General features: G+C 45.8%; 1 protein-coding gene and 1 pseudogene across 1 annotated transcript; both read left to right on the top strand.

The window, feature by feature from the left end:
* The first annotated feature begins 1,449 nt into the window (after window positions 1-1,449).
* Window positions 1,450-3,237, top strand: LOC138480499 (general transcription factor II-I repeat domain-containing protein 2A-like). The gene has a single exon (XM_069612271.1). The coding sequence runs from the start codon at window positions 1,450-1,452 to the stop codon at window positions 3,235-3,237; it is 1,788 nt and encodes a 595-aa protein (XP_069468372.1).
* Window positions 3,238-15,413: 12,176 nt separating this feature from the next.
* Window positions 15,414-15,514, top strand: LOC138481857 (U6 spliceosomal RNA; annotated as a pseudogene).
* The last annotated feature ends 5,640 nt before the right edge of the window (window positions 15,515-21,154 follow it).

The following is a 21,154-nucleotide window of genomic DNA, read 5'->3' as shown; positions in this document are numbered from 1 at the left end:
ATTTCATTGTTTTTTTATAAGCTAAATGTAATACCTGAGTTCGGTTTCTAAGTGCGGATCTGGGATTTAAACCTCTGTTGCTCTGCGTGGCCTTGCTTCCAAGACCAGCAGGTTGCCCCTGTGCTATCCGCCGTTTTCCATTGCTCCGTTATCGTGATGTGGGACACCTTGATGGAACATGCATTATGGCACCATCATGCACCTTCTGGGTATCATCAAGGATAGTGATCAAATCATGCAATGTTCACATACCAAATCAGTGGGTGTAGTTGGTAATTTCCATGATATGGTAGTCTTGAGTAATTGGTTCATGGACTGCACAAAGGTGGACCTTGTACCACCCAGTGCCAGAGAGCAGGCCCTCAGAAACAGACACATGCAGCGCTTCAGGGATATGACAGGTGTACAGAAGCCTACTAGCAGCCTGTGTTGGCCTGGGTATCTTCTGGAACTTGTTTTTGTTTCATTTCGCTGTGCAGTGGTTCCCTTTTGATTAAATGCCCTTGGACGTCTGCTTCCACTCATAGTAATTTGACAATATGGATCTATACACAAAGATATTAATGATACATATGGTGATCCATTCTTGTAGGAAATGTGTTCAATGTTTGTGGGGTACGTGGACCCGAGTTATTTTATTTCTGGGCCGTGGCGGTGGACTGTTACTGCCTATGGTTCCCCCTGGACCAGTCACCTATGGTAGCAGACATATAGGCTGAAATGGATCTAGTTGCAGCTCACTAATTGTGCCCCCTGCTCCTCATGAGCCGCCATAGTTGGTCAATCTAGTGGTGTCATCAAGAATCAAATTTAGGAGGGGCAAAGAGGGGGCCAAAGGCAAAAGTAGGGGTCATGGGCTTTGGTCATGGTCATATACACTTTGGGATAAAAGCATTGTGAAAGAAATTGCGCCTTCCCACTTATACAATGACATTATGTGTACTGGTTAATAGCCTTGCCTTTAATTTGCAGTACTACAAAGCTGGAAGACTCTGGCAACTAGCACGCTGTAACAAATAAAACATGTTGTTCTCTGAGTTTATCTGCGTTAGAACAAAGCTGACAGAGCAATTACTATTTTTTCAGTGGCATTTTAGTGTTTTATCTCCCTCTGGCTGCCTGCCACATGAGAATAAGAGCATTCCTTTGCATTAATTCATATTTAAGTAGCATCACAAGGGTGCCACAGCCTGTGTCCGCACCCACCCCCACTGACTTGTATATCACATGCCAAACACTGCTTCTCTACAGGCATTGTTATAGATTTGTGGGACAATAGTATGAGTGAGGCTTTTTTAATCATGCCAGACAGTGTGGCCCAATGTTCTGCCTATATTAAAACCACAACATTATTACTTAGTAATACAAGTAAGTTTGAATTGATTTTATTGTAATGGGCCTGTGACAACGTAGCTTTCATATGACTAAAACCTACCCAACTCTCAATAGATGGCGAATCAGAAGAAAAGAAAGATTGATGCTGAATGTCGTGTTTTCAAGGATAGTTGGGCCAAGGATTTCTTTGTGTGTGAACAAAAGGGGAACATCTTGTGTCTCATTTGCCAGGAAAAAGTAGCTGTCTACAAGGAATACAATGTCAAGCGGCATTATACTACAAAACATGCCACTGAATTTGACAACCTGATTGGCCAGATTAGGATTGATCGGGCAAACTCGCTGAAGCAGGCCCTGATCGGGCAACAGTCGTTCTTCAAAGCTGGCAGACAGAACTCTGAGGCAGCAACCAAGATAAGTTACTTGATAACCGAGGCCATAGCGAGGAGAGGGAAACCATTGTCCGATGGAGAATTTGTCAAAGATTGCTTGGGAATATTGACATCTGTGGCATTCCCTGACAAACAAGCAATGGTGGAGAAAATCAGTCTCTCACATCAGACAATTGCTAGACGAGTAGATGACCTATCATCAAACATTGCAGACTCACTGACGAAAAGATTGGGTGCCTGTCAGTTTTACAGCTTGGGGGTGGATGAAAGCACAGATGTGAGTGATACCGCCCAACTGGCAATCTTTGTACGAGGAGTGACCAAAGAATTCCAAATTGTTGAGGAGCTACTTCACCTATGTTCAATGAAAGGCAAAACAACAGGACAAGACATTTTCAATGAAGTGAAACGTGTCTTGTTGAAATTCAATCTGCCAGAGGACAAACTCTGTGGTCTGACAACTGATGGGGCCCCTGCTATGATCGGCAAACACAATGGATTTGTCAGTTTAATGGCAAAGTCAGTTCCCCAGAATGTCATCACGCATCACTGCATCATTCACCAGGAACAACTGTGCGCAAAGGCCTTGGAGATGACGCATGTGATGGAAAAGGTTGTTTCTACAGTGAATTTCATAAGGGCAAAAGGGCTCAACCATAGACAGTTCCAAGCATTTCTTGCGGAGATGGGAGCAGACCATGATGATGTGATCTACTTTTGCCAAGTTCGTTGGCTTAGCAGGGCAGACACACTATCCAGATTCTGGTCACTGCTTAATGAAATTAAAACATTCATGACGAACAAAGGGAAAGATGTCACCTTCTTGGAAGATGCGAGCTGGTTGAATGACTTGGCATTCCTTGTTGACATAACAAAATATCTTTCATACCTGAATATAAAACTGCAAGGGAAGGAACAGTTTGTGAACAAGCTGTATGAGCACATCCAATCCTTTGTTCATAAGCTGGAATTGTTTCAGAAACAGCTGAATGAAATAAATGCTACTCATTTCACGGTACTGATGACCAGATCTGCTCACAGCATCAACCATGACAAGTATTCGGCACTGGTTGGGAATCTTTTGAATGAATTTAAAAACCGATTTTCAGATTTCAGGGAGCACAGTGATGAGCTGAAGATTTTTGCAGATCCGTTTGGTACTAATGTCACCAATGCTCCTGACATGTTTCAAATGGAATTAATTGACATGCAAAGTAATGGTGACCTGAAGAGAGCCTTTTCTGAACATACCCTACATACATTTTATAGTAAATACATTACATGGGACTCTTTCCCAAATCTGTCTAATCATGCACTTCGGTTCATTGCACTTTTTGGCAGCACGTATTGCTGTGAACAGCTTTTCTCAAGATTGAAGAGCATAAAAACAAAATCAAGATCACTTTTGACAGATGGACATCTATCTGGAATACTCCGCATTGCCACATCAAGTGTGCCAGCGGATATTGAGCATTTGTGCAAGCAAAAACAATGCCAAGTGTCACACTGAAAATATGTTCAGTGTTAGAATTATTCTTATCTGTGCTGAATGCTTTACAAGTTGCAACTTTACAAGTGACTAATCATGCAATCAAAAAAGTCCTTCATGTTTTTAGATTGGGCTCACATTGCGTTTCTTCAATTAGGTTCACCTTTGGGTGATCGCTTTTCAACAGTTTATCTTTTGAATTGGATTATGCTTCTTTCATTACCACAGAAGTAATGAATGTGTACTACAGAGATAAGCTGGCATATGTATTGGGCACACTGCACATGCTCAGGCAGCATCAATCATGCTTTGTACAGGACAATGCTGGCCTAAATTGGGAACGGCCAGCATAGACATGTTGCTACAGAGGCATATTTTGGGCACAAGCAGTATGCCAATGTGTTACATCAGTGACAGTGCTGTCTTACACTGAGGACACATTGATCATTAAAATGTGTTGTGTTCTACAATGTTCTTGTCTGCTGTTGGTGACATGGAATGTACATGTTCCCCTTTAGAACTGGTTGTAAACTTATGGCTTTTTGGCCACTTTTCCTGCTGTAAAATGCACCATTGCATCCCCATATTTGAAAAAAAACCCTCCCTAGATCGTTATATCTCCCTCGCTACGCTCGGTCGCCCCCACCGTGTCAGTAGAATATCACAAACTGGTGGAAGAAATCACAACAAACTAACCTTTGATCACTGTCCCTGACACATCTTTATGACTGCATGGCTATCACTGCCTGTGATGCAATTGTGTCAAAGGTCACACACCATCGATTTTGAATATACTGCTTTGGGTGAGGGTGTTGACTTTTGGCTCGCTTGCCCTCCGGCCCAAAAGTTCATGCTTCAGCCCCACATTCAAAAAGGTTGGACAAGCCTGCTGTAGAGGTATGTACCATCCAAATACTTGAGAGGCACTGATCACAGCAACCATTGTGTATGAATTACACATATCACATTATTTTGTATATGGGAGAATTAATTAAAGTATTGTGTGCCAACATGCCTAGAACATCTAAATGTGCCAGGGGAATGTGGAGGCCTGTTTTTACATCAGAAATAAACCTGTGTCATAATTGTGTGTGGTAAATTGAAGGCACAAGTGTTGAATTCAGCAGTACCTGTTGTGCAAGGTACTAGCAAATGCTCAGGTATTGCGGTAAGAGCAGGAGAAGGTTAATTTCAATATTTCTGGGGCACAAGGCATGAGAGGTCCAGATTGAATCTACTTATAAGCCAGGATAAATGAAACATGGCGCAGAGCTCCATGATGTGACAGGAGAAACAGTACAGAGTGTAGAAGAGCATGATGAAAAAGGAGGAAATGTGTACAGTGTAGAGGAGCATGATGAACCAGTATAAACAACACCCAGTGTATAGGGGAGCATGATGAGCCTGGAGATACGCACAGTGTAGAGGAGCATGATGAGTCAGTAGAAACAGCACCCAGTGTATAGGGGAGCACGATGAGTCAGTAGAAACAGCACCCAGTGTATAGGGGATAATGATGAGCCAGGAGAAACGCACAGTGTAGAGGAGTATGACGAGTCAGTAGAAAGAGCACCCAGTGTATAGGGGAGCATGATGAGCCAGGAGATACGCACAGTGTAGAGGAGCATGATGAGTCAGTAGAAACAGCACCCAGTGTATAGGGGAGCATGATGAGCCAGGAGATACGCACAGTATAGAGGAGCATGATGAGTCAGTAGAAACAGCACCCAGTGTATAGGGGAGTACGATGAGCCAGGAGATACGCACAGTGTAGAGGAACATGATGAGTCTGTAGAAACAGCACCCAGTGTGTTGGGGAGCATGATGAGCCAGGAAATACGCACAGTGTAGAGGAGCATGATGAACCTTAAGATATGCACAGTGTAGAGGAGCACGATGAGTCAGTAGAAACAGCACCCAGTGTGTAGGGGAGCATGATGAGCCAAGAGATACGCACAGTGTAGAGGAGTATGATGATTCAGTAGAAACAGCACCCAGCATATAGAGGAGCACGATGAGCCAGGAGATATGCACAGTGTAGAGGAGTATGATGAGTCAGTAAAAACAGCACCCAGTGTATAGGGGAGCACGATGAACCCGGAGATACGCACAGTGTAGAGAAGTATGATGTCAGTAGAAACAGCACCCAGTGTATAGGGGAGCATGATGAGACAGGAGATACGCACAGTGTAGAGGAGCATGATGAGTCTGTAGAAACAGCACTCAGTGTGTAGGGGAGCATGATGAGCCAAGAAATACTCACAGTGTAGAGGAGCACGATGAACCTTAAGATACGCACAGTGTAGAGGAGCATGATGAGTCACTAGAAACAGCACCCAGTGTGTAGGGGAGCATGATGAGCCAGGAGATACGCACAGTGTAGAGGAGCACGATGAACCATGAGATACGCACAGTGTAGAGGAGCATGATCAGCCACGAGATACATACTGTGTAGATGAGCATGATGAGCCAGAAGATACGCACTGTGTAGAGGAGCATGATGAGTCAGTAGAAACAGCACCCAGTGTGTAGGGGAGCAAGATGATCCAGAATATATGCACAGTGTAGAGGAGCATGATGAGTTCATCGAAACAGCACCTAGTGTGTAGGGGAGCATGATGATCCAGGAGATATGCACAGTGTAGAAGGGCATGATGAGACAGGAGATACGCACAGAATATATGAGCATGATGTGCCAGGAGATTTGCACAGTGTAGAGGAGCATGTTGAGTCAGTAGAAACAGCACCCAGTGTGTAGGGGTGCATGATGATCCATGATATACGCAAAGTATAGAGGAGCATGATGAGTCAGTAGAAACAGCACCTGGTGTGTAGGGGAGCATGATGAGCCAGGAGATACACACAGTGTAGAGGGGCATCATGAGCCAGGAGATACGCACAGTGTAGAGGAGCATGATGAATCAGTAGGAACATCACCCAGTGTGTAGAGGAGCATGATGAGCCATGAAATACGCACAATGGAGAGGAGCATGATGATCCAGGAGATATGCACAGTGTAGAAGGGCATGATGAGACAGGAGATACGCACAGAGTATATGAGCATGATGTGCCAGGAGATTTGCACAGTGTAGAGGAGCATGATGAGTCAGTAGAAACAGCACCCAGTATGTAGGGGTGCATGATGATCGAGGATATACGCAAAGTATAGAGGAGCATGATGAGTCAGTAGAAACAGCACCTGGTGTGTAGGGGAGCATGATGAGCCAGGAGATACGCACAGTGTAGAGGAGCATGATGAGCCAGGAAATGCGCACAATGTAGAGGAGCATGATGAGCCAGGACATACGCATAGCGTAGAGGAGCATGATGAACCAGGAGATACGCACACTGTAGAGGAGCAGACTATGGGAAATTACTGATGATCAGTACCACTCACATCCAATGAGTGGGTATATTGATGGTGATGAGCTAGAAGATAAAGATTACAAACCATCCAAAAAGAGGCAAACAGCAACACATGGTTCTGGAAACCACTGATACTGAGCAGAAATAGGAGGAAACCCCAGTTAGACATGAGAGGGACATAAGTGGCAAAGCAGCAAAGAGCTGGAAGTTCAAAGCATCAGTGTGTGGTGGCCAGAACATCAATACTGCCACCCCCATAACCACCACCATCACCTTCACAGTCAGATGGGTGTCATAGACAACGTTTTGAAACTCCAAAGTATGTTTTTATTTTCAGCCAAGACAAAAATCTACAAATCCCTACCAGAATGCAGACAAGCTCCTTTGTGTTTGAGGGGTGAAGTTTCCAAAGCCTGCACTAACAACTTGTCGTGTTCTTCTTTTACCCACGCACACATCAAGATGCCATCCTGAAAGCAATGTATGCCCTTGGTCCCTTTAAACAGATTTTCCATAATGCTCTAGAAAATTGCACTCGTGAATGCCAAGCCAAACAGCATATGCCTATATTGGTACACACCCATCAGTGTTATAAATGATGTGACATGTCTTAATTCTGGATGCAAATCCACCTGCTGGTATGCTGATGATCAATAGTCGAAAACCATTTTACCTTACATACAACGGCCAACATGCTGTTAATATTAGAAAGCACAAATCCACAAATACGCGCATCTTGCCATCCGACTTCTGATTTACAACAATGGGCGATATCCATTGGGTTCAATGATGCCCTCTTTACATAATCTCCTGAGCCCTTGCTCTACTTCACCCCTCAAACACAAAGGAGCTTGTCTCACCTTTTTTACCACCGGAACGGTCCCCTATTTCAACTTGATTCTGTGACTGAAATAGTTCAACATGCCTATGTCATCTCTAAAAACTTCTGAAACTTCTCAACTATTTGGTTCCTGTAATCACACCCTGAACCCACAAGCTGTACTTTTTTTCATGGCCAGGTTTGAGTTCCATTTTCAGATGCCGCTGATAGTGTTAGATCATGGTTGGAGGCTCAAATTGCATAACCATAAATGGGATATTGGGTAACAGGCCGAGTGTTTGGAATGTTAGAATAAAAAGCAGCTGTCCTGTGAATGCCTGCACTGGTCCATGGGCAGCTTTCCCATTCCTTAAGGCAAGCCTCTAGGGCAGGAACGCTCTATTCTCTTTTGTGAGGGAAATTTCCATCCTTGAGTCTTGTGCTGCGTTCATTATTTTGGACTTGATCAGAACTTTCCAGCAACTCCGTACCAAGTACTTGTCCAGAGATACACTAAATTAGAGATAATAGTATTGTTATATTGCATACATGCAAACCCTCCCCTATAATTATATCCTCAATGCAATCCTGGGGGAAAAATACATTCTCATGGTTTCTGTGGTGAAAGCTCCCTCTCATGGGCTACAGAATGTTAGCATGTCTGATATTGTTTTTTCATTTCCCACTTTGCATTAGAACCCTCACTGACACCCCTAAAAAGTGATACCCCCAATGCATTGTGTGCGCCAAGTAAAGCCATGTGCACTCCCCAAAAATTGACCTCTGACTAAACAAGGGTCACAAGTTCAAATGTTTACTGACCTCCAAATATTAACATGTCACTTTTTTGTTTGGACAAACCAGCCACTGCTACCCTCAAAAACTATACCTCCTAGTGCCAGAGTCTGCTCCCCTTTGCACCTTTCCTGTAGCATCCCAAAGTAAGTGAAACCCTTTTTTTCTGTTTTCAGCAGACGCGCACTGGAAATAGAAAAGTGAGTAGAATGTGCACCAATGCTCTGTAGAGCAGTGAGGTGTGCTGAAGGGCCCTTTAGTGGGTGGCAGGTGTCCATGCCTGAAAACTGGCATGAAGATGCTGCAAGCAGTGGAGAAAAACAAGGGTTAACCCCAATGCAGAGGGAATAATCACACAGAGCCAGAGAATGTTGTAAACCACTCTTTATTCTCTGTGCCGGCAACCGCGTGAGCGCGGGATATCCTAACACCCATGTGCAAGCTGTGTGCATTCCCATTGACTGACGCCTTTAGTGATGGAGCTCAGACGCTCCGTTAACTGTGTCCTTGCCAAAAAATCACTTGCAGATCTCTTCAATGAGTTGTACTGGCCTTCGAATGCACCTGGTGAACCTGGTCCAACATTCCCTCTGCTGGTCTCTTGGCTCATCCTCTCCCTCTCTCATTGACTCTTCATGTGATGCAGCAGCTCCATCCTCCCCCTGATCTTCTCGGCCCTCTTCTTTGCATAGTTTGAAGTAAGAGACGTTCTGAGTAACCACTCTCCTGGGGGAAGGAGCGGTAATCATTGTTCCATTCACATGCAATATCGTCAGGTGTTCTGGACCGAATTTCGAATCTGTCTTTCTATTTGCATACGAACACCCTATCGCCTACTTCCAGATGAGAGCTTTCTGCTTGTTGTCTGTTATCAGCATACTCTTTCATCTCTTGGTTCCTTTGGACATCTACATCTTTCCTCTGCTTCACATGGTCGCTCGCTTCATCCGCGAAATGATCCTTGTTTTCCTCCCCAAGAGCAATTCTGAGGGACACTTCCCTGTCATGCCATGTGGCGAGTTTCTATAGTCCCTGAGAATGTTGCACACAGCCTGATTGAACGACATCTGTCTTAGTTTATTTTGCTGGAGAACTCTTTTTAGGCTGCCCATGAATCACTCCATCATGCCGTTGGCCTGTGGCATTAGCGGAGTCATTCTTCTGTGATGGATTCCCATCTACTGCATGAACTTTGCAAACTCCAGACTGCTGAAAGGTGTGCCATTGTCTGATTTTAGGAACTTCTGGAATTCCCCATGCAGATAAAATGTTGTCCAGTACTGGTATGTTGATATGAGGTGCACCAGAGGAAAGGGTGAAAACCTGTCCATAATGACTATAAAAACCGTTTCTCTTTGCTTCTGCTTTTTCTCCTCTCCGTTGCTGACTTCCTGGCTGAAACTGCACAGTTACCTGTTACCTGGCCACCTTCTGATCTCGAGCCCAGGTCCTCTCCCCCACCAGTTGCACACCTGACTGTTTCTGTATCCCTACAGTCCCACTACCAGCACTTGATACCCAATGTCTGCACTTACCCTTGCACTTGCCACCTGCTGGCCATATTTTTATGTATTGCTTATGTATTCTCCCATGTACTGCACTGTCCCCTCCTCCTTTCCCCCACACTTTACCATTCCCCCTTTCCATGCAGTGTGCGATCTGAATGACACCTCGCCTAGTATGATCGTTGTCTGTCTTCCCTCTGTTCCCCCTCCCTTGCCCAGTCGCGCCTTGAAACACTTGTGTATAGGCGTGTTATAAATGCCTTATCATATCATATTGTATCAGCCAATACTTACTTTCTTTGAATGGGGCAGAAGAAGTCAATTGAGAGGTGAGTCCACAGTTGTTCAGGCATTTCTGACTTCACCAAGGACTCTGATCTATTTGGTCTGGAGGTGCTCTGGCATAGGTGGCGATTATTGATGATGTGCCTTACCATTTGATCCGGCCCCGGGAACCACATGGTGCCTTTTATTTTTCTTTTTGTGGCCACCATTCCCCGGTGACCTTCATGTGCTATATCAATGACTGTTTGTCATAGCTACATGGGAATTACTATACAATGTCCTCTTATGACGAGTCCAGCCGCTGATGTCAACAGTTCTTCTCTTACATTCTTGAATGCACGCATTTCCACAGCGGGATGGGTTTCTCGTACTTCACTGGTGCTGTACAGATCTCTCTATCTCCCAGATGGGATTAGTTCTTGCACCTTCATCAGTGCAATGTCTTGCTTCGTGTGATCTCGGATGGTTTCAAACGTGATTGCCCTGGGAGGGCCATGGCATGTGAGAAAATTAACATATTCTTCTGCTAAGCTTTTGTCAGTGGAGTCACTTGGTAGCGGGTGTCATGACATGAAGTCTGCAGGGTTGCATTCCTTGCCTGGCTTGTGGATGATCATGAAGTCGAAATCCTGTCAGGCCCCATCTTCCCATTCAGAGGGCATCTTGCATTGAGACCTTCTGTAGATGGTTACCAGTGCTTGATGATCTGTCTCGACATGAATGGTTTACACAGGAGAAACATTTGGAAGTGTTTGCATGCCCAGACGACAGCAAGGCCTTCTTTTTTCACTTGTAAGTATCTGGTTTCCACCTCTCAGAGCCTCTTACTGGCGTAGGCTATGACAGTCTGGGGAGATTCCCATCCCAGCTGGTGTTGTGCCAGCATTGCTCCCGGGCCAACTGGGCTGGCATCAATGGTCAGTTCTGTGCACAAATCCGGATCAAAGTAGCCCATGTGTTCCAATGATCCAATGTCACTTTTGATCTGTGCGAACGCATCCTCTCAGTGTTGTGACCATTGGAATGGTCTGCCTTGCTTGAGTGAGCTCAATGAGGAGCGCACTGGTAGTCACAAAGTCTCAGAGGTATTGGCCACAATAGCTGGCCATTCCCAAGGATTATCTGACTTCATTGACATCTTTTGGAGGTGCGATTTCTGAGATGGCAGCAACCTTGCTCGGATCCGGGCTCATGCCTTCTTGTGAGAAGATGTGTCCAGAAAACTTGAGATGCGACTTGTGAAAAACACATTTCTCGCTTTTGAGTGTCAGCCCGGCATCCATCAGTGTCATGCACACTTAACGCATGGGGTGATCATGCAGTGCCAACGTGGCCCCAAATATCAAGATGTCATCCCTATAGTTGAAGCAGTTATTCACATGGCGAATCACTCTCCTGAAATATCTCAGCAGACGAGCAGATGTCAAAGGTAAGTCTCTTATATCTGAGGAGTCCAATCGGCTTGGCAAATGAGGCAATATACCTGGATTGTTCATCTATCAAAATCTGATTATATCCTTTGTTCAAGTCAAGTTTTGAAAACACAATGGCTCCATTTAGTAAGATGATCATATCATCCAGGTGCATTCCGGAATGCCTCTCACGCCCGACTGCCTTATTCACCTGGCGCATGTCGACATATATGCATATCTAATTGGTATCCTCTCTTGAGAACAGCCACTATGGGAAATACCCATGAAGGGGGGCCATCAGCCAGTTCTATTACGCCTTCACTCAAAAGACATTGGATTTCTTCCTTCACCAGTGGCTGTAGGTACACTGGAATCCTCCTTGGATGTTGTACAACTGGTGGTACTGATTCATCGATGTGGTGCATCACAGACTTCCTTTCAGGCACCCAATGCCTTTGAATAGGGTCAGAAACACCACTCTGGCCGAGAACCTGGACTGCATATTGTATGTTAATGCCGCAATCTCCTTCTCAATGTCTCTGGGGCGACCAAGTAGGTTGATCCCGGGAACCTCTTCTTGAAGCATGTGAAACTCAGCTTGGGTGCATATCTCTTTATATTGTACTGTTGTGGAGAACTTCCTGTGATTTTGTACCACCCCTCTTGCTGCCCCCGGGAGGAGACACCATTTTGCAGTATTCTGACACACCCATGATGTTCAGAGTGGTGCCGGTATCCATGAGGAATTTAGCCTGGTGATCTCCTACCAGTAGGTTGAGATCGCCTTCGGGCAGGGTCATCACACTGTTCATCGTGTAGGTGTAATCGCGCTGAGTTGGAGACCTTCCCGTCACTTGTCTCACATGGCGTACAAGGTCTCACCTCGCACTTGCGTCTCCCCTTGGACCACTGCTGCATGCTCTGAACTCTTGTTTGAAGGCGTAGAGCTGTACTCTGGTGATCGTCCAGGTGTAGCATTGCAGATGATTGCCAGGCGGTTTTCCCGGCCACACTTGGAGCACGCACGTCCAAATCCAGGATGTTTCACTCCTTATTGATGGGCAAATGGAAGACCAAATCAATAATATCTTCCAGATGACGCAAGTCCTCTGGACATGTGGCTACCAGCAGGTCCCCCTGGGGCCAATGACGATATTTGATATATCTGCTCCTTCCAGGCACTTTGGAGGTTTCAATCTGCAAAGCATGTGCTTCTGCCCTGGTCCCTCTCCTGGTCATTTGCAATATGGTAGCTAGCGCAAGAGGTTCTCGGACCAAATTACGATGACAGACATCCTCCTATGATTCTCAGTCTAATGGCCTCTTCCTTGGAGAACTTGTGAAACTCACAGTGCGCCACGAATTCGCAAAGACGAGTTGTGAATGCGTCTATTGATTCACCCACCATGTGGCACTTCGAGTTGAAAAGGTGTCTTTCATGGTCGATGTTAAGTTGAGGATCAAAATATGCACTCAGTGCTTTCTTGAGGCCTGGATAAGTCTTCACTTCCTCTGGCAGGAACGTGGGTATGAGGTCTTCTACCTCATCTACGACTAGATTCACTAGCAGCCTTCTGGTAAACTTGTTGGGCGCAATTTCGTCATGCACGTGCAGATAGTTTTCAAATCTTCTTATCCACTTCTCCCAGCGAGGTCCTAGAACTTGCTGATCATTCATGTCCAACGGTCCAGGTCAGCGAAAAGCTGCTGCTCGGAGGCATCTTCTTCATTTAGCTCACCTTATGGCTTTGTGGGGAGTGATGGTCCCTGTGCAGGCCTCAGCGATTCAGGTGTCAGGAAGTTTCATGCACTCGGGTTGCATTTACTGTGATCCCATCCTCGTCGCCATTGTCCGGTCCTTCGTGTAAAAACTGACATGAAGAAGAGCACTGGAGGAAAGCAAGGGTTAACCTCAGTGCAGAGGGAATGATCACACGGAGCTAGAGAACATTGTAAACCACTCTTTAGTCTCTGCACCGGCAACAGCCTGAGCGCGGGATATCCTAACACGCATGCGTAAGCTGCGCGCATTCCCACTGGCTGGCGCCTCGAGTGACAGAGATCAGACACTCAATTAACTGTATCCTTGCCAGGAAACAACATCAGGGCACTAACTCTGGATACTGGATCAATTACAAACTTTTCCAGACTACTTTTCAGTTGATTGAGGTCCACTTTTGAACCTTTTCAAAGATGAAATTTTGGTGTCTTTCAGTGAACTGTGTCAAACTGATTCTATGACTCATTTTCGGGTCCCCTGGATCGCTAAAATCGGTGTTAAAACAGGTGTTCAAGGCTAATGTCTGTTTAGCACCTTTTTCAGCAATACAGGGGAGGGGCTTGTAAGTTTTTGTAGGCGACGGTGGGGCACAGGACAGGATTTCTATGAAATCCTGTCCCAGCACTCCGCGTGCAAGGACTCCCTGGTTTAATGTCAGTAAGAGATTTTCGTGCTGGCGTAAAACCAGTGGATACTGTTATAATATCCCTGTGCTGAGAGACTGCAAAAACGTAAACAGTTTCCATAGGAATATATTGTAAACATCTCTGCAATTGTTAATTGTTGGAGGAAGGTGCACTTTTTTTCACAGCGTAGTGGACAAACCGTGTCAAACGTCGCGCGCTCCCTACGCGTTCCTCCCCATCCCTGCCCCCCTGACCTGCTTGCGTAGTGGGGGGGGGATGCCCGCCAGTTTTCACAGGAAGGGCCGGCCTTTGCTCTGACAGCGCCTGGAAGTAAACAAAACCCCTTCGCCCCAACGCCAAATTTGGCGTTGCTCTGCTACCCCAGCACGGGCGACCTTGCTGCCCCATGCTGGTGCAGCAGCACTGCCCTACTGAAAATGAAGGCACCTCGCTCTTGTGCTGGAGCAGGAAGTGTATCACTTAAACAGAGCGCAGCTGCTACACCGGCATGGGGCAGCCTTTCAAAGACTGCACATGCTGGGGTGGCAGCGGCACTCTATTGAAATGGAAAGCACCCCGCTCTCGCGCTGGAGTGCTTGATGCCGAACGAAAGTGTGACGCATTTTATTTCAATATGGCGCCGTCACCACAGCAGCTCGGGGGAGCCTTTGAAAGACTCCCCCGAGCTGTCGTGGCACAGGGGCTATGGTGCTCCAAGCGACCGCCCGGGTCACCCATGCCTAAAACCGGCTCTGTCACAGGTATTACACTTTTTCCCTCCACAACGTTGTGCAAATGTCCAACATGTCACCGCTGGTACCCGATTGCACAGAAGAGCAAACTCTAGTGGACCCCCTCTGTGCAATTGTGTTAAAATAAGACCCTCTGTCTTTGCTTTGCAGGTTACAGACAAGCCATTAAGAACAGATAAAATCAAGCAGTAGCATTGAAAGATTTCTGCCGGCTGGCTGCCTGCACGCCTGCACTGTGTAATCAGCAGAGAGATACAGCAAAGCCAGCAGAAATCTGCCCCCCACATGTCTGCGTTCTGCAGTCAGCAGTGTCCAACCGTGAAAGGCTTTGCTATGGGTGAAGTGCTGAGATAGAACACATCTCCTGGGCAAAGAGACGTGATGGAAAGTGAGCCTGGGGAGCCAGGCCACGGCAGGCCTGCAGCACACGCGCGAGGCTCGTCGGGACAGAAAAACAAGCATTACAATCAAATACTGAGACTGCATCAATGAAAACAACGCGGAATGGTCACAAGGGTATCTTGGCGTCACCCGCCGGCGCAGCCTTTCGGATTATATTGCAACCCCATAACTTTCAGGAATTTTATTTGACTTCTGTATTTCGGGATAAATTATAGATACTGGGCATTGTGCGATTCAGGGCTGTAATATAAATGAGCACAATGGTTGTGTTTTACAGCACATGACGCTGCATGTAAAACAGGAAGCCAGAGTGCTGGAACTAACCAGTGCCATGTGCTGGCAGCAAAACCTCTTCCTTTTGGAAGTGGCATAAAATGTGCACCGTCCAAGCGCAAGGTCTCCTGCCAACCTGGAGAGTGAACATAGCTTGTGGTGCAAACTGGTGCTTTGCTAGCATGTATTTAAAATGATTTGCCTTTGGAAACGATACAGAGAAGATTAGCATGGCCCCTGCGCAAGGATGACATGCAAATTCGTGAAGCGTTCCATATTAAAAATAATAATAATAATAAAAATAATAATAATTTGCCTGTGGTTAAAATGCTGCCACATCGCCGGTAGATGGCAAACGTGGTGCCTCAAATTTACAGAAAGTGTGGTGTGCAGACTAAGGTACGGCGTGGCAGGAAGCTTCCTGCCACCGAAGCATGGCCGGGCATGTAAGGGGTTTGGATAGGGGCAGAGTACAGGAGAGTACAGGGGGAGCCCGCCAGAGTTTGTGCAAACTTGCCAGTGTTGGAGTCTAGGGTGCCAGGCAGGGATAACTTGAGCCGCAGAGTTTGACTGGCGTTCCCACGCTATCTGGTCTGGTTTTGCCCTCAAACATTGCATGCCGTCAGATGGGAAAACTGTGACAGTATGCAACAAGCTGTATGAATTCTGCAGCAAGTCTGAGGGCCCACCCAAAGATGGGTTCAGTCCCAGGCAGGGGCGTTGCTAGGGGGGGGCTAAGGGGGCTATAGCCCCTGATCTTTTGGTTGTAGCCCCGGATAGAATCTCAGGACCTACAGCCAAAAGACTAGCTAGCCCCCAGTCCCAACAGTTCTGACATCAGCTTAGCCCCGGGTCTTTTCCAGACCTAGCAACTCCCCTGGTCCCAGGATGTATTAGTTAAAAGGTGCGGGCACTCAGAACCCACCCAATAATGGTGGCGTCTTTTTTTAAAAGGTTGGCGCATGACTCCATATGCACTGACAGAATGTTCTCATTCCCACCTGGCTTTGCTTTAGAAGGGAAGTAGACGCCGACCAAGAAGAGAAGGTGATGCGGTCTCTGGTGGCACAACTGCCCCACACCGTGGTCATGGTTCCCGGAGAGTCCTTGGAATGCACTGTGCCCCCTTCCAAAGTCACCACAAGGCCTGTGGAGTGAAGGACGTCTAGACTGGAGTATTTCAGGGAAAGATATAATATGATATGATAGTTTATTTATAACTTGCCCATACACAAAGTTGGGGTGAAGCTTGCTAGGCACAGGCCCAAAATTACCACAAACCGTTCTCGATGTGTAGAGGCCCGGGTTTGCTGCAACAGCAGATGGAATTAACCTTTTCATTAAAGTAAGTGCCCAAATGTTTGAGAGTCTGAGACAGAGCAATATTGGAAGCCAACCAGGTGGATAGTTGCTAAAGTGTCTGGAGCACCTCCTTCGGTGCCTTCAGTAGAGTAGTTAAAGATGCACCATAGAACTTTCATAGCCTCCTGTGAATCAGACAACCAATTGTTTTTGTTCCTTAGTTTCCTTCCTGTTAAGTAGCATTATATGTCTGGCACAAATGGTATTCTAAGTGCTATTATCAACTCTGGGCTAAACCAATCACTGTGTTAAGAGGGAATAGGAAAATGAGCAAAGTGGTGTGCTGTTAACAGCTTCAGTTCGGTTTTCACCATGCGCTGAGCTTTGGTGTGAATATCGAACCGATGCGAGAACTCGTGTGCTGTTGGTGCGGTTTATGTGTTGTTTGTTTGTTGTTGAAGTTTTGAGGCGCGTCAGGGTTTTCAGTGTGGCAGGCTATGTGAGCAGCTAGGCCACATTTAACATAGCCGTAGCTGCATTCTTGAGTGCATGGATGGAGAGCCATCCCTGCGGCATGTGTCCACAGGCGTGCTGCGTTAATGCATACCTTCAGCTCCGACAGAGTTTATCTTCGATGTTGCTTTGTCAGGTTTCTCAGACCCCTAAGTCTCCCAGGGCGATAGGCTGGTCGTTCAAGTGCAAATGCACTCTGAAGGGTGAAGGGCTGAAATAGCTTTGCCAGGATTCGAACCTGCGACCTGCAGATCGCACCCCAATCTCAGCAGACAGTTCTTAACGAGCTGTGCTATCTTACCAGTTAACATAACATTACAGCTGCAGGTAAATGAGCAGGAGATGGAGCAAGAGGAGGTGGCCACAGGGAAGGAGAATGACACGAAGGACCAGAGGAAGAGGGGCTGCAGGAGGTGGAACACAAGGCGGATGTACGGCTGTACGGCTGTACGCGGACAGCGATGATGAGGATATGGAGCAGGACGAGGTTAAGAGAGGGAGACGTGATAGCCAGGGGTGGGGAGAAGGAGCAAGAGAAGGCTGACTAAGCTGATGCTTGTCAGTCTGGGGGAGAGGAAGGAGGGTGAGGAGGGAAGGGCCAAAGATAGGGATTCTCTTTACAAAAGACTCCTCCTGGGGGAAGATGAGCCTCAAGCGACCGGTTGCAAAGGCACAGGCAGGGTAGTGTCCAGATGTGTGCCGGCTGTGCAAGTAGTGAGAGCAATGCGGCAAGAAGAGCGAGCATTGTGCAGTAGTCATGACTGCAATGTGTAGCAGCATTCTCCAATGGCATGAAGGCTTATGTGGCATTCACTGTTTCCGCTGTCATGGCAACCGCCTCCAGTGGTGCCCTGAAAGCATCTGCCAGCACATCTGGAGATGCAGGTCCTTCCCCATAAAGACGTAGAGTGATGAAGTGTGAAGAAGAGGACCAACCTCGGCCATGGCAAATACCATAGCCATCAAGGCTAGTGGTGTGTGGGCCTAAAACAAATAAGGAACAATTTGGAGAAGAAAATGTTATTTTGCATTTTTTCCCCAAGGTCTTGTTTTTTCCTGTAATATTGTTCTCACCAGAAGCTGCTCACCTTTTAGGTGTTGAGATGTATTTGGTCATGCTTCACTGTTTTGATGTCTACATAATCTGTTACCATGGTGATGCTTAGATCAGAGTTTGTTTGTACAGCCCAACAACTCCTCTGCTCTTGCTTTAAACCAGGGATGCATTATTTTACATTTGAAGTTGACCTTTTATCACAGAAGGAAAAACGGATATGTTTTTTAACACATATTTCATCCTGCGTTTCCAGAATACAGCAAAGGAAATGATGAAGTGCAGAGCAAATCCTCACATCTGTGTGTGGGCAAAAGCACTGTGTCTCCCTGAAGAGGTTCTTCTGTCTATCTGATGGGTTTCGTGTTTAAAGCTGTCTAGAAGCAAATAGCAGAAAAAGAAGCCTGCAGGTGATCAATTGAATGATGAGAAGCATGTTATTGATACTGTTAAGCTCGGAGGGATAGTTCAGGGCCAACGCGTTTGCCTTGGAAGCAAGAGGTCACGGAGCAACACAGGTTTGATTCCTGGGTCCTCACTTAGAAACCACTGGGTATGAAGCGCGTTATAAATAACCAATTATGTATAAATATATATACTCTTCAGTTCCCAAATGTTTTCTAATTTCTTTGTCGTAGCATCACATACTCAAAGGCAAGGCGTGGATCATTTCTGCATCTGGGTGACACTATCATTTGCACAAGAGAAGTAAGAATGAGTTGGACTTCCGCCCTCTAGTGTTGGCTTGAGACGAATGTAGAAATGGCTGCATGAATGCCGTGTTTCATTTGCACATTTCCTTATAGGTGAATAAGTGGAAAGCCTTAGAGGCTTCATTTACTTCCCTGATAATTCCCGCCCAAAAGCTGTAGTTTAGTTTCCGTGCGTGCACCCATGTGCTTATATATATATAAATATATATATATATATATATATATATATATATATATATATATATATATATATATATATATATATATATATATTTTTTTTTTTATATATATATATATGCATACACGTTTTTTTAATTAAAGGGACTATATGGTTGGTAAGTTCTTGTTGCTTTAGAAACCACAACTGGGAAATGTTGGGGGGTTTATTTTCTTGAGTTGCGACCATAATGTCTCTTTGAGAACATCTGTTCACTGAATTGACAGGTTTGATAGGTCAACTTAACCATAATGTTCCCTTCACCGAACACTTGTTTTTAATGATCTAGATTAGGAAAAGTATACCATTAGGATTGTAAATTTCTATTTGATGTACATCAAAAATGCTGTTCTCAATCCAGTAATAGGCTACTGGTAGGGGGGAGAAGACCAGACTCCAAAGGAGAGAGCCTCTCAGAAACCAAATACATAGTCCCCATCAGAGCATGAAATCTATCTATATTTATAGACGTGAACATGTGTGGGTTTGTGGTTGGATTTGTGGCTTGGTGAAGCATTGTTCTTCATACAATTGCACTGTTTCACCAATCTGCACCAAGTTCTGCATAGTCCAGACATTGCTGGCTAAATGACATTTGGAGATCTCACCTCTTTCCCAGGATTTCAGCAAAACTCCAAATTTGTGGGTTTGTGGTTTGGCGAAGCGTTGTTCCTTATACAATTCCACACCGTTTCACCAATCTGCACCACATTTTGCATAGTTACCTGTTGGGACCCTCCTGTCATAACTGGCTACAAAACATTTGGACACCCCACCCCTTTTTCCAGATTTCAGCACCTTCACAGATTAGATGGTTGCCTGAAATAGGCGAAACATCAATGTGGTCGTGGAAGGACCGGTCCTCAAACCTAAAATGCACGGTTTTGGGGACATTTGCACCACAATGCACCGCAACGACCTGCACCACGCCAGGGTGAGGCAACAGGTGGGGAGCACAGTAGGTCCCAGGATGCAGCAGCAAACCAACTCTCGCCTCCCCAACGTCTGCTACGTCCTATGTCAGCCAGCCACAAAAGCCCATTCTCATTGTAGTTTACTTCAGAGTACATAGCACAGCAAGTGATAAGCGAATCGGAACAGCGACCTACAGGATCATTGATTTTCAACAATTGATGAGTGTTGTCATGTCTGTCCAGAGAACCCGTTCGACACTAACTTACACTTTTGTCTTTCCCTCACTTTAATACGCATACCAAGCATTGCAATTTTATTAGCAAAGTTATGCAAAATACATTTTATGCTCTTAAATTGATTTTACATTGTGAAGGTGTTTTTAGAAAATGTGTTCTTTGTATTTCATTGTTTCCCCAAAATGTCAGTGTTTTAGATACATATTTCCAGACTGTTTTCATCCTTAGACCTATGTTGTTTCTCTCCCCCCTGGGGGACTGTTCCTCATATGGTAGAAGCTGGCTTAATCGCCTGTTCCGGAATGCATGCACGCATGAGCTGTATTGCAGGCTGTTGGAGTAGCAGCGAGCGAGCTGTAGGGCAGTTCAGTGCAGGTTGCTGTGGCAGCTCACATGTGTGCCCATCACCCAACGTCCCCCACTAGATCTACAGAACAGTAATAGGTCAAATGCCACTGGCACCCTATCATTTTGCAAAAAACAGTAGTCAGTAACTAGAGCTGTCCATTTCACAAAGACAAGCCCCACTAATCTCCACTTTTATGCATGGTTTGTACCAAACAAGTGATCATAGAAGTTGTGTTGTTGGCTATTGCTTTCGATCTTAACATAGTCTTCCACAATGTAGAGCCGGCGGATTTTACTCAATGTTAATGGTTCACCATAGGGATCTGCACGGCTTTTCCTGTGGTCAGATACAAAGCCCTGGCAGCACATAAGACTTTCTTAGGCTTTACCTGTTGATCTGTTTGATTTTCAAGCGTATTCATGGCACTGGCCCCTGTTATCACATTTCGAAAATCTCTCTTTTCTTGCTCCCCCCGGTCTGCTATTTTGTATATTCCCTCCTCCCATTCTGTGTACCGTAGAGATAGAAGTGTCTCCATTGGCAGGCCTAGAGCTTGGAACCTGCTTCCTGCCGGTCTCTGGAAATTACATTCCATATCTCTATTCAGAACAAAATGAAGGACC

This window comes from Ambystoma mexicanum, chromosome 5p, assembly GCF_040938575.1.
Source record: "Ambystoma mexicanum isolate Mex_15411 chromosome 5p, UKY_AmexF1_1, whole genome shotgun sequence".
Taxonomy (NCBI): domain Eukaryota; kingdom Metazoa; phylum Chordata; class Amphibia; order Caudata; family Ambystomatidae; genus Ambystoma; species Ambystoma mexicanum.
Note: the sequence above shows the minus strand (reverse complement) of the source record. Positions and strands in the feature narration are given on the sequence as shown.

Bases quoted from the DNA above. Each gene is read 5' to 3' on its own strand.
- LOC138480499 (XM_069612271.1), top strand. From the start codon at position 1,450: ATGGCGAATCAGAAGAAAAGAAAGATTGATGCTGAATGTCGTGTTTTC.